This window comes from Oratosquilla oratoria, chromosome 27 (assembly GCF_046742065.1).
Source record: "Oratosquilla oratoria isolate Oo_2021 chromosome 27, ASM4674206v1, whole genome shotgun sequence".
In the NCBI taxonomy this organism is placed as follows: domain Eukaryota; kingdom Metazoa; phylum Arthropoda; class Malacostraca; order Stomatopoda; family Squillidae; genus Oratosquilla; species Oratosquilla oratoria.
The window spans coordinates 15670884-15685435 of NC_134803.1; the positions used below are offsets into that span (position 1 = coordinate 15670884).

Sequence of the window (14552 nt, forward strand, 5' to 3'; positions counted from 1 at the left end):
ATTTTTTACTTTCCTGTTCCTCCTTCCATTGTTTTTTTAATTTCTTGAAAGTCATTTTCTTTCATTTTTTCTTCTACTTTTTCAGTCACCACCTGTATTTGATCCTTCATCTCTTTTTTCAATGCTTCATTCCTATTCATATTCTCATTTTTCAAACTTATATTTTCTCCCTCTATTCTATTCAGTTCCATTTTTAGATCATCTATTTTCCTATTGTTTTCTTCCTTGGCTTTTCTTAATATAGGTACTTCCTTGTATATATTTTTGCATTCACTTCCCAGTTCAATTATTTCGTCCAACAACTCATTTATTTCTCTATTTCTTATAATATCTCTATCCGTGTCTAGCCCTCTATATATGATACTACTTTCTCTATCAAATCCCAAAAAGACATCTCTATCCAGCCTTTGGTTTTTTTTTTTTGGTCTCATTCAGACACATTCTTTTTTTTTATTACACCAAGTGGGGACTCTATTGTACTTACTTCCAGACATCGCTTTGCCTTGCAGTTTCTTTATCACTGAATTCATAATTTATTTCATCCGATGTTGTCACTGGTTCTTCTTTTATAGTAACTGAACTAAGATACAAAGACTACATTTCAGTCACCTTAATTTCGACACTCTCCCTGTATGTACAAACCAGGTGATTGTTGATAATGCGTTCCAAAATCGTCCATCGTCAAATTGCTAAGTAGTGGTTCAGTAGCTCTCTTAACCCTTAGCATACAATGATGCTGACATTGGCATCATGAGTGAAATAGAACAAGTATAACAGCTGTAACTTTATATTTTATAATGCACATATTATGATGCATCATCATACATAAGGCATACATCATACATACAATATTTACCTAGTTGTATTTTGCGGAAAGGGGAGCTATACTCGTGGTGTATATATCATACATCATGTGTGCTTGAGCATTTGACTTGTATTGAAAAAGGTAAAAAGGTTTGACTGTCCTCGACTTTTTGTTCTTTCACATCATGGGTTGAAAGAAAGTGAGTGCTAAGGAGAGTGATGATAAAAAAAAAGCATTTGACGCCAATGAAAATTAAGCAAGAAATAATAGAAAGACATGAGTGAGGTGTGCATGTGAGTGACTTGGCAAGGCAGTATAAGTGTAGTGCATTGATGACAAGTACAGTCTTAAAACAAAAGGAAACAATCAAGACCTTAATGCCAACCAAAGTTGTATTTTACGGGAAGGAGAGCTACGCTCGTGGTGTCCTGCCTTTGTATATTGCAGTGTCTAGTTTGCTCTTAAATTCATGAATGGTTTTTGCACACACTATTTTTCCATCCAGTTTGTTCCAAGTGTCCACCACTCTATGTGGAAAACTGTTTTTCTTCAGATCTCTTCTATAACTATGGTTTTTTATTTTCTTTCCATGTCCTCTTATGTTTCTCTTGTCCCAGTTTAACAAGTCCTCTCTATTGAGTATTTCTGTGCCCTTCATGATTCTGTAGATGGCAGCCCTGAAGCTTTTATTCAATTTGCCATTGTAACACTTATGGAATAAAGTGTTAGTGATAGCAATGCAATTAAAATCATGAAACCCAGCCATAGCAAGCTTCGAACTGACATCTGTTTAGCACAAATCTAACATGCTACCATTCCTACACACTGATTAGGTTGCAAATTCACACAACACAGACCTTGGTTCGAAGCTTGCTACAACTGGTTTTTATGATTTTAATTACATTACTATCATTGTGATATATTCCATAATTATTACAATAGCAATACGAACAAAAGCTTCGCATACAAGTGATATTAATGGTCTTAGTAAAATTATGCTTCAGGGTTATACTTTTCAGCCGGTTCAAGTTCTGGACACTAAAATATGCATCAGGTTGATGATAATTTTGTACATTCAATGTGTAGTAATGGTAGTCCACAGGCTTGGTTCAAAGGTTGTTGCAGTGGGGTTTCATGATTTGAATTACATAATTATCACTAGTGATTTATTCCACAACATGTATATATATATATATATATATATATATATATATATATATATATATATATATATATATCAGGCATGTGAAATTTCCATGTTTTCATGAAATTATACATATTTAAGAAGATTCTTGCTCTCTGGTCAGAATACTACCTATGGAATCCATATGTTTTTTAAAGCATGTGGAAAAGGGGGAACAAAATAGTATTGTCCGTTAACAATATGCACCAGATTGCACTCTTTGAAGCTAAAAAATACAGAAGGTCCCTACTGTGGGAGGAGGGACACAAACACCCCACCCCAATTCCACTTGGTTGCTTTGCTCCCTCACAATTTTCCTCTTATTTGCAGACTCCACTCACATGCCTTATATATATAATTACCTTTCAAATCAATTTAATTCAGCTTTAGTATACCTCTGCAGAACTGTTTTTGAGTTTCAAGGATTTTTTCCATCATCTCAGTGCTGTGTTGTGGGGCCTAGTTAGAAAATTTGTACCAGGGCCTCTACTTTACAAAAGTTCAAAAATTTATGTTTTATTTTCATATAGTCTGCCAGTCTTAGCAAAAAAGCATTAAATGCTTGATATACTAAATATTGAAAGATCATATGAAAGTTTTAATTCTTTATACAGCTGCCTGGGCCCAAACACCTCTGTGTGGGGGCCCCCTTGAGGCATGGGGCCCAATTTGATCAAATCAGTCAAATAGGCTTAAAACTGGCCCTGCACCTTAAATAGGCTTAAAACTGGCCCTGCATCATCTGTATACTCTTAAGGATATTCCAGAAGGAGATAGAGCACTTAGCATTCAGTGAACTGAAGAAACTATACAGTAAGTAAAAAATTAAATGGATTGCTTTTATAGGTATTATCTAACTGTACTGTTGACATTTTCTTTGTTTTTTTATTTAGGTTCTAGTTGAGATGCTTCAGGTATTGAAAGCTGAATCTTCCAAAGTTCTTCTTTTCTCTTATTCAACTCGAGTTCTGGACTTGCTTGAATCTTTCATGCAAAAGCAAAGGTAAGTCATTATCAGTGATTAGTTCTTGCACACTGGAGGAAACATTGATTTATTTTATATTTTATGGTAGGATATACTAGTGTGTTATTTGTTTATTGTTCAACAATGGCTACTGTCATGTACATTCTCTTTTAGCTTGAGTAATTGAGATTGAAAATATTGTTCCATTGGTTTACAGTATGCCCTTTCTTGATGTTGTAGTTCATATGAAAAGGGTTAAAAGAAAATATACATGTATAGGACATGCAGAATTGTTCTATCATTCTTTGTTCTAGGCTTTACTTTTCTACCTTTAGCATTGTACATATCTTATTTGTACATTTTCAGGTATTCTTTTCGAAGAATAGACGGAACAACAAAACTTGAATGTCGAATTGAAAATGTTAAAATTTTTAACACAGATCCTGGAATATTTTTAATGCTTCTTTCAACAAAGGCTGCTTGTTTAGGTCTTAATATTACTGGAGCTAATGCTGTCATCATATTTGATCCTAACTGGAATCCTGCTCATGATTTACAGGCACAAGACAGGTGAGAGTGTGAATTTCTCATTACTTTCTCCAATAGATCTAGAAGAATGATGAAGTCACCGATGAATAATATTAACAGATATAAAAAACTAATTGAAGGAATTTATTTTTAATGAACACCACATCATTGTCATTAATGAGGACTAAATTTTGATAACACAAGGAAAGCACTGTGGTAGATATTGTAGATATGGATTGGAGGAAAGCTGTTAAGGACTGCCAAGTGTTTTCACGAGATTGGTATAGCTTATGATAAGATTGGGAATAGAAAGAGTGAGTGGTTTGAGGTGAAGATGGGGCTGCGTCATGGCTGTTCACTGTTAACATGGATGGGATAGTGTGGAAGGTAGGTACAAGGATGATGGGCAAGGGACTGAGAGAGATGGTTAGAGAGAGTGGAAGGAAGTGGGAGATGAGCTAGTTGTTTGCTGATGACACTGTTTGTGGCTGGGTCAGAGGAGGATCTAAGGCAATTAGTTACAGAGTTTGTGAAGGTATGTAATAGGAGGAAGTTGAAGGTAAATGTGGGTAAAATTAAGTGATGACATGCACATGGGAAGAGGGTAGCAGCAAGTAGGAAGTAAGTCTTAAAGGAGAGAGGCCAGAGGAAGTGGATAATTTTAAGTATTTGGGGTCACATGTGGCAGGAAATGGAAGAGTGGGTATGAAGGTGAACTGTAGAGAGAGGAAAACAAGTAAATGTCTTGGGAGATTGGAGAGTGTTATGAGAAATAAGCATCTGGGAATGGATGCAAAGAGAAGACTATTTATTTACCTAGTTGTATTATATGGGAAGGGAGCTATGCTCATAGTGTCTCTCATCATCAAGTTTGTTTTTAAATTCTAGAGTAGTGTTTGCACATACTGTTGCCTCATCTAATTTATTCCAGATAACCACCACTCTTTGTGGGAAGATATTCTTTTTCAGATCTCTTCTATAACTATCCTTTTTGAGTTTCTTTTCATGTCCTCTTGTTTTTCTCTTGTCCCACTTTAATAAATCGTCTCTATCTAGGACTTCCATTCCTTTCATGATTTTGTAAATAGCCATTAGATCTCCTCTTTTTCTTCTTTGTTCCAGGGTTGGTAGTTCCAATTTGGACCATCGCTGTTCATATGTCAATATGGAGAATGTTGGTGCCATCTTTGTCATAGCTTTTTGTATTCTTTCTAATTTCTTTATATTCTTTTTGATACTGGGTGTCCATAGTGTCACAGCATACTCCAATCTTGGTCTTATTAGTGTAACTTATATTTTCTTTACCATTTCCTCATCCAAATAGTCAAAAGCCACTTTCATTGACCATAGTAAATTGAAGGTTTCTCCAACTTTTGCTGATATGCTTGTCTGATGACATGCCTTTGCTGATAATTTCTCCTAGGTCCCTTTCTGAACTCACTTTTTTTTACTTCATCTGCATCAATTTTGTATTTCCTCGATATTCTATTTTTACTTTTTCCAAACTCGGAATCCAATGACCTTTTGAGATGTTGAAATTCGAGACATCTCAAAAGGTCATTGGATTCCGGACTGTATTACATCATTAGCAGTTCATAAAATATGTTCAAACATTATTGGTTCCAACAATGATCACCCTACCTAGGGTATTCACCTGTGTCTTCCCATGTCCCCCTTCATGTACCTCATTACTATGTATATATTCTTGTACTATACCTTTGTAATCATTCTGCTGAAGAGGACCACAGAGAGTGGTCGAAATATACAGGAACAATCATCTCACTTTTTATCTTTTTCCACCGACAGTGGGTTCTAAGTTTATATTTTACCAATGTGTTACGACATTAGTGCAATCTTCTTTTAATATGTTCCATTTCTTTTCCATCTTTGTTTCTTCATTTAAGAAATTTTCCCAATTTGCATTTTGAAAGAATTTTCTGACTTTCCCAAAATCTGTTTTGTTGTACATTAGTCTTCCTTTTCTATGTTCATCATTTCTTCTCAAATCAATTTGTTTTTACCTAGTCTGGGGTATTGGCTGCATGTTATTGTGGCAAAATAGCATGCAGTTGATACTTTAGGGTCTACATGGGGCACCCCTACGGACCAGAGCCACACATCATTTTGTCTGTGATAGAGGAAAAATCTGTTCATAGAGAAATGATGACACTTTTATAATACGACTGTCTCTCCATTATGCTGTCTCCCAACCCCTTGTTGCTGTCCTGTACCATTTCTCTGAATATTCACTACCTTTTTTGCCTACCTACCCAGTGGTGGGGGCAAAAGAATACTGCCACCAAGTATTCCCACTTGGATCGTAAGAGGCGAGAAAAAAGGGATGGGGATTGGGACCAGGCATCCTTCTCCCTGTAGCCCCACAGGGGATATTCCTAAAAAAAGTAAAGGCATAAGAGGGTCTAGGAGTTTTCCAACCAGCACCCTAAGGTTTGGGTCTTTTAATGTGCGTGGATATAGTACAGATGAGAGTAAAAGGGAAGAGATAGGTAGTATGTTTGTGAGAGGAAAGATGGATGCGTTGGCTTTGAGTGAAACTAAGTTGAGAGGGAAGGGTAAGTGTAAGTTTGGGAGTGTAAGTGGGAGGTTATCAGGAGTGAAGAGAGGGCAAGGGAGAGAAGGGGTGGCTATACTAGTAAGTGAAGAGATAGGTAAATGTGTAGTGGAGTGGAAGGAGGTTTCCTCAAGGATAATATGGATGAAGGTGAAACTGGGAAAAGAGATGTGGGTTTTTGTAAGTGCATATGGGCCTGGTAGTAAGAAGAGTGTAGAAGAAAGGGAGGCTTTTTGGATAGATTTAAATTAGTGCATAGAGGGATTAGGGAGAAATGTCAGTGTAATAGAACTGGGAGACCTTAATGCTAGTGTAGGAAATGAACCAATTGATGGAGTGGTTGGGAAATGTGGAGTTCCAGGAAAGAATCATAGTGGAGAGTTGATGGTGGAGATGTGTCTAGAAAGAGAGTTGATAATAGCAAATACAGTGTTTCGGAAGAAAGTCAAGCATAAGTACACATGGGAGAGGGTGGTAGATGGAAGGGTGGTAGATAAGAGCATTAATGGACTATGTAGTGGGAGATAGGAGTATAATAGGAAGAGTTAACCACTTCCATATGGTGATGCCTACGTAGGCGGCATGAGGAGCAATTGGGTACGCGATGATGCCGACGTCGGCATCTTGATTATATTTATTGTAGTCGTACCTACGTAACCTCCATTCTCTCTAAACTGGCTTCATCATATTTTCTATGGTTATCAAAATTCAAGGGTGAAAGAGAACGAACAATTGAGTACTGACTTTATTTTTTATAATGCGATTATTATGACGCAACATCGCACGTCTGGTAGCATTGGCTGCCCGACGTGCAATGTTGCGTCATAATAGCATTATAAAAAATAAAGTCTGTGCTCAATCGTTCGTTCTCTTTCACCCGTGTATTTTGATAACCATAGAAAATATGATGAAGCCAGTTTAGAGAGAATGGAGGTTATGTAGGTTACCAGCCTCCCCCATCTGCACCTCTCTCTGGCGAAGCGTTCCGCCCCAGTGCCTGTCCACCCTAAGGTGCCAACGGGCCGTGGGTACCCCGTCGCTCAGCTGTCTGCCGGCAGCAAGTTGGGCGGGAGACTTGTTTATTGTTCGCAGTGGAGTGTTGAGGTACTGGAGCAAAGCGAGGGAGGCTTTATCGGTGTCCAATGTCCCACCGCCGCCCGTGTTGGCTTTGATAATTCTCTTGGCTGATTTGACTGCCGCCTCTGCTCGCCCGTTCGACTGGGGGTACTGTGCTGACGATAGGCGTGCTGTGACGCCCCAGTCCTTAAGGAATTCAGCCATTTCCTCGCTCGCCAGGTTCGTACCTCCGTCGGTGGACAGTTGTTCCGGGGCACCCCATCGCGTGAAGTAACGCCTCAGTTGAGTTTTGATTCTTTGCGATGTGGCACCGGAGGGGAAGTGGGTAAGCTCCAGCCAACCAGTGAGCCTGTCGGCGCACGCCATGTAAGTGTTTCCCTCATGCTGGAACATGTCTGCCACTGTGGACTGAAACGGGTATTCCGGGGGCGGTGTGATGACGAGTGTCTCCGCGGGCTGCGAGGGGGCGTGTGTTTCGCATGACGTGCAGGTTGCCCTTTAGTGCTGCAGGTTTCCCTCCATTCCGGGCCAGTATACGCATTGCCTTGCCCTCCGCAGTATCGAGTCGAGCCCCTGGTGCCCGGCGTGTAAGTTCGCAGCCACCTGTGGGCGGAGGGGCTCTGGGATCACGAGGCGTACACACCCCTGTTCGAATGTGTACGTCACCAGGTCCTGGATAACTGCCAGCCTGTCTCTCACGCCATAGAACGGGCGCAGGCAGGTCACCTCTTGTGATTTGTGTTGGTGCCAGTCCGCGGCCAGCACTTTGGCCAGCAGTAGTTGGTACACGGGGTCGTCGGCGGCGAGCTTTCTCACCACTGACTCATCCAGGATGTGACCCTCGTATCCGGCTGTGGCAATCACCGCAGCTGCAACTGCTTCGGCGAGGTCCTCGTCCAGGTCCGCATCAGCGTCCGATGAGGGGCTTCTGAGAGCCGGGTACCTGGATAGAAAGTCCGCCGCGGCGTTTCTCTTCCCGGGCAGGTATTTGACATGGAAGCGGTACTGCAACGTTCGCTCCTTTAGCCGGAAGAGCCGCGGGTTGACCACCTCTGACAGAGCTCTGTCCCCCAAGAGCTTGGTGAGGGGGCGGTGGTCGGTGACAATTGTGAGGTTCGGGCATCCCAGCAAGAACAGCCTGGCTTTCTGGAGGCACCACGCCACGGCTAAAGCTTCTCCCTCTACTGCGGCGTAGCCAGCCTCAGCAGCAGTGAGGTGGCGGCTGCCGCACAGGGCCAGGCACCAGCCCACCTTGCAGCAGAAAGGGGCAACCGCGGATGAGCAGTGGCAGTACTGGTGCAGGATGACGAATCCGATACCTTCCCTGCTCCAGTCCGTCATGGCTATTGTCGGGCGTGTCTTGTAGTACGCCAGGCCGTCCTTGGCCAGCTGGCATATGGTGTCCTGGGCTCGACAAAATTTTTCTTGCAGTTGCTCGTCCCAATATACCGATCTGCCACATGGTTTTTTTCAGGAGCTCCCTAAAGTCGTTCATGATTGGGGCCGTGGTGAGGAAGGGGGCGAGCTGGTTCACGAACCCGTACCAAGACCTGATGTCTGAGATGGAGGGCTTGTCTGGCATGCTGAAGTTCTTGATGGCCGCGAGGCGTTCATCCGTGGGCTTATATTCGTCCCAGCCCAGACGGAAGTCCACGAAATCGACTTCCCTTCGAGCGAATTGAAATTTCTCCGGCTTCAGCGTAATCCCCTTGGCTACACATGTCGACAGGAACTCGTAAGTGTGCCAGAAAGCCTCCTCGATGCTGCTGTCGTAGAAGAGGGTATCGTCGACACATTTGTACTTCCTCGTAATGCCCTGAATGGCATCGTCAAAACGCTTAGTATACGCGTCGCCGGCGGAGCAGTGGCCCATGGGAGTGCGGCAGTACCTGAACCTTCCCCATGGGGTGATGAAGGTGGTGAGACTGCGGCTCTCCTTGTCCAGTTCAACTTGGTGGTACCCCCAATAGGCGTCTGCTACTGTCTTGAAGGAGTGCTTGGGGACTCCAGAAACCATGTCAAAGGGAGCGGGGGTGTGGTGCGTCTCCTTTCGGCACGCGACGTTGAGGCGCTGATAGTCCACAGTGCGCCGAGGTTGGCCAGACTTCTTGGTCACCACCACCATGCAGGCGCACCACTCCGTGGGCTCCCCTGCCGGGACGGGCTCGATGACTCCCCGCCTGATGTCTTCTTCTAGCTAGGCCTTCCCCTCGTCCTCCCAGTGCCTCGGCACCGGCGCCGGTCTGTGGCAGGCGTGGGGGATGGCGTCGGGTGCCAGGTGGATGTGGTGGAGCTCGCCCTCCATCACCGGCAGAGGATTCCTGATGGTATTGAAGGTTGTGGTCGAAAAGTGTTGTAGCAGCCACTCCTCCAGCCGTTTCGCGTGCTCCTCATGTGGCGGAAATGGTATTGTTGCAGGCCTCACAGGTGGCTGACCGAACTCAGGAACTGTACTTTCTGCCGTCAGCGCCCGCACCGCCGGCCGGGAGTGGTGGGGGAAGCTGGCGGGCACTAATCCCAGCTCCTGACACGCGCTGAGTGACAAGAACAGTGACTTAGCAGAGGGTATGATGTATACGTCTTGTTCTGCTGCAAGGCCGCCCAAGGATATGGTGCACCGGCACGATCCGAGGCATTGTAGTGGCAGGTCCGCAACGTCCCGCAAGGCCGCCTGCCCCCGCAGCTGCGCGGGTCTAATGCGGAGCCTGGACAGCAGAGCCTCCCCGGCGACGCACACCTGGGCGCCGGTGTCTGCGACAGCCGCGGTGCGGTGCTTGGCTCCCCCTCCATGCGTCACTGTTACCTCCACGGTGGGTTGGCGGGTTACCTGTGTGCCTGCTATTGTCACGGAGCCCGAGATGGCGTTGGCAGGCGTGGCGTTGTTGGGGCGCTTCGAGCTCCTGCAGCACCTCTTGAAGTGGCCCCGTTTCTTGCATCTGACACAGTAAGCTTACCTGGCCGGCCAAGAGGCCTTGTCCAGGGCGTGTGTGGTACCACAGTTCCAGCAGGTACGCGAGGGCTGCGCCTTGCTATCCGTGGTGGCCGCAACGTCAGGCGGGCAGTCCTCGTGTTCCATAACCTGTGCGGTGCCAGCCGCACGACCGGGTTCCCGCCATGAGCTCCCGTCCATGGCGTGCCGGCGGGCCGCCTCGTACGCGGAACATATGGCCCTAAGGGCGTCAACGCTGTCTGTAGGATCGCACACTTGGTACACCTGCTGTTTCAGCACAGTGTCACGCAGTCCTACCGTAAGCTTTTTCAGGAGCAGGTACTCTGAGAGGTTGCAATTGTACTGGGGACACTGAAACGCGCAGTCGTTAGCTTTCTGAGCACCCCTTACGAAATAGTCACTGACGCACTCGTCCTGCCCCTGGGAAACATTAAAGAACTCGGACCACTGTACCGCTTTGTTCGAGGAGCGGAGCACTAACTTACCTATGGCGTCTAACGACTCCTGTTGTGTTAGGGCGCCCCACTCGGCGAGGGTGAACCTGGCGTCCACCGCGCGCTGCAGTAATGGAGTACAGAGGAGCCTGATGTGGTGGACCGCATCCTGTTGTGGCCATTTGCATAGAAGGAGCCAGCATTCCATCGACCGTCTCCAAGACCTGAAGGCTGCCGGCGTCATTTCCAGGTCACATTTCTCAGGAGCAGCCGAGGGGGGCACCCGAGAGGTGGGTGATGTGTTGCTGTGGGCGCCAAGGGCCGCCATGTTGGCTTGTAGCGTGGTGATGGCCTGCTGTTGTTCGGTGATGGTCAGCCTCGCCTGCTGCAGCAGCGGCATGAGGCCGCGAGGAACCGCTGGCGTCGAGGCCCTGCTAGGCGTCGAGCGTGGGGACCGGCCAGGTGGGGGCATCTTGAGCAATCGTAGGTACTTGAGAACTCACTGCGCCATGTTAGCTCTTCACTTTATTTGAGAAAGTACAGCAACTGCCAGGTAATGCCCGCGAGCCTACTTATATACGTGGCGCCGAGGGAAAACATGTACCTATCCAACAGAAAGTAATAAAAAGATGTTTTGGAAAGAAATTAAGAGAGGAAGAGGAGACGAATCAAGTAGAGAAGAAAAGGTAAAAGGTGCAGGTGGAGAGATGATAATGGAAGAAGGCAGTAAGGGGAAGATGGGCAGAATATTTTAGGGAGTTCCTAAATGTGAAGGAAGATAGGGAGGGAAAGATAGTTGCAGTAGGAAATGCTAAGAAAATGACCGTGATGAGTGAGGAAAATGGAGGAGAAATAAGGAAGGATGAAGTCAAGGCACTTGTTAAGATGATGAAAGCAGGTAAGGCACCTGGTCTGGATGGATGCCATGCAGAATGTCTGAAAAAGGGAGGTACAGTGATGGTGGACTGGCTGGTGAGGTTGTTTAATGTTTGTTGGAGAGAGGGTAGAGTGCCGGAGGACTGGAGGAGTGCCTGTATAGTTCCACTTTACAATGGGGAGATGGTTAAGAAATTAATTGTTACATTGATAAGACCAAAATTACAAAGGATTACAAAGGCGGAGCATGCCGACAGGAGACCTTTTGATCCATATCTAGGTCGGATGCAAAAAAAAAAAAAAAAAATCATAATAATAAATAAAAACTATAATAATGTAAATAACAAATAAAATAAAATACATAAATAAATGCATAGGTATAGTTGAATAACAAACAAACAGGTAAATAGTAAATGATAATAAATTGACATATAACTAATAATAAATGAAAATCGGACAGACAAATTATAACAAAACAAAAACAAATAAGATAACATAAATTATAATCATTACAGCATCTTACTTAGGTATTTATCTAAATGACTCTTAAAGCTTCGAACTGAACTACATTGCACTACCTGTGCAGGAAGTTTATTCCATTCATTAACTACACGGTTGGCAAAGTTGTTTCTACCTACTTCCAAATTGAATCTATTTCCGGACAGTTTGAGACCATTGTTTCTTGTCTGATTCTCATTCAATGTGAAAATTTGGTCACTTTTGATGTTGTCAATTCCCTTTAAAATCTTAAAGACCTCTATCAAGTCACCTCTGAGTCTACGCTTTTTTAGGGAAAACAGATTCATGTGCTTAAGTCGATTTTCGTATGATTTATTTTTGATATTTGGAATCAGTTTTGTGGCTCGCCGTTGTACTTTTTCCAGTCTGTCAATGTCTTTAATGAGATTCGGTGACCATACGGAAACAGCATATTCCAAATGTGGACAAACTAACGATTTATATAGCTTGTTAATGAGTGATGGACTTTTGAAATCAAAAGATCGCGCAATCAATCCCAGAATCTTCTTTGCTTTCTCAGAGGCTGAAATACACTGCTTGGATGATTTGAGGTCGTTACTGATAATTATGCCGAGATCTTTTTCACTATCCACTTTTGTTAACGAATTTCCAAATAACTTGTAATCGTACTTACTGTTATTTTTACCTATGTGCATTACCTTACATTTACTTGTGTTAAATTTCATTAGCCACTTTTCAGACCATTGCTGTAATTGATCTAAATCTTCTTGAATATCTAATTGGTTTGAGTGATCATTTGCCACTCCGCACAGTTTTGTATCATCAGCAGATTTGGAAACAGTAGATTTTAGTCCATGGTCTATATCATTTATATATACTATGAATAGAAGTGGCCCAAGAATGGAACCCTGAGGAACTCCACTTGCAACACTTTTCCATCCAGAAGTTTTTCCATTTAAAACAACTCTCTGTTTTCGACCTTTCAACCAATTACTAGTCCAACCTAATAGGCTACCACTTATCCCATGCAAAGCTAATTTAGTAAGTAGTCTTTCGTGTGGGACGGTATCAAAAGCTTTTGCAAAGTCTAGATATACTAAATCTATATTGTTTCTTTTGTCATAATTCGAGATAACTGTGTTGTAGAATTCGAGTAAGTTAGTCACGCAAGAACGTTTCCGTCTGAAACCATGCTGGCTATCATTTATCAAACGGTTACTTTCTAAATGATATTCAATAACATCTCTGATGATAGTTTCCATTATTTTTCCTACGATTGAAGTCAAACTTATAGGCCTATAGTTATTTGGTTTCTTTTTGTCACCTTTTTTGAATATGGGAGTAACGTTAGCTAGCTTCCATTCTCTTGGGACATCTCCGGATATGATGGATTTCTTGAAAATAATTTCTAATGGAACAACAATCTCATTTTTCATTTCCTTTAAGATTCTTGGATGCCAACCGTCAGGCCCTGGTGTTTTATTAACTTTGAGTTTGTCTATACACCTTTTAATTTTTTCTTTTGTTATATTTACCGTAGTGAGTAAGTTTGCCCCAGACTTTTCACAGGTTTCAGTTTGGAATTCACTTTGAGGTGTTTCGTTTACGAATACCGAGCTAAAATAATTGTTTAAGATATTACACATTCCTTCATTTGAATATTCAAGTTGACCGTCAGCAGATAATAGTGGACCAATGTGATTCCTAACAACCTTTTTATCTCTAATGTAACTATAGAATTCTTATGAGTGTGGGCAACTAGCACAAAGAAAAACACAAGGAAATTAGAAAGAATACAAAGAGCGGCAACAAAGATGGCACCCACACTATCAAATTTGACATATGAACAAAGATTGAAAAAATTACAGCTGTCAACATTAGAGCAGAGAAGGGAAAGAGGCGACTTGTTGACCATTTTCAGAATTATGAAAGGGATGGAAGTTCTCGATAGAGATGACCTATTAAAATGGGACAAGAGAGAAACAAGAGGACACACAAAGAAATTAAAGAAAGACAGTTACAGAAGTGACCTGAAAAAGAACAGTTTCCCGCACAGAGTGATCGATGTCTGGAATGGGCTGAACAGTGAAACAGTGAATGCCAGAACTATACATGAGTTCAAAACTAAACTGAATGTGGAGACATATGAAAATGGGTCACAACAAGCATACCTCCCATCCTGTAAAATACAACTAGGTAAATACATTCAAACTCCTTCTCTCTTCCTCTCTTATGTTCCATGTTTCTGCCCCATACAGTGCTGTTGGTACAATCACTCCTTCATACAATCTCCTCTTAGCCTCCATTCCCAAATGTCTATTCCTCATTACACTTTTTAATCCACCAAGGCATTTACTCGCCTCTCTCAGTCTACATTCTACCCCCACCTCCACTTCTCCCTTCCCTGCCACATTTGCACCCAAATATCTAAAACTATCCACTTCCTCCAGTTGCTCTCCCTTAATGCTCACTTCCAATCTGCTGCCATTTCACCCCTTGTACATCTCATCACCTTACTTTTACCCACATTTATCTTCAGCTTTCTTCTTTCACACACTCTCCCAAACTCTGTCACCAACTTCCTCAATCCCTCCTCTGATCCTACTACAAGTGCAGTGTTGTCCACAAACAACAGCTTGGTCACCTCCCACTTTTCTCCATTTTCTTTAACTATACCCCGTCT

General features: G+C 43.2%; 1 protein-coding gene and 1 pseudogene across 4 annotated transcripts in view; one reads left to right on the plus strand and one right to left on the minus strand.

The window, feature by feature from the left end:
- LOC143039912 (uncharacterized) overlaps positions 1 to 14552 on the plus strand; it is a 290898-nt gene that overhangs the window by 214636 nt on the left and 61710 nt on the right. For 3 of the 4 annotated variants that reach the window (XM_076210271.1, XM_076210270.1, XM_076210273.1), the window contains 2 exons: positions 2882 to 2991; positions 3319 to 3522. In XM_076210271.1, the coding sequence (XP_076066386.1) occupies positions 2882 to 2991; positions 3319 to 3522 (314 nt within the window). The remainder of the gene's footprint in view (positions 1 to 2881; positions 2992 to 3318; positions 3523 to 14552) is intronic. The other variant, XM_076210272.1, reaches the window with a different exon arrangement.
- On the minus strand, positions 7628 to 9254 carry LOC143040103 (uncharacterized; annotated as a pseudogene).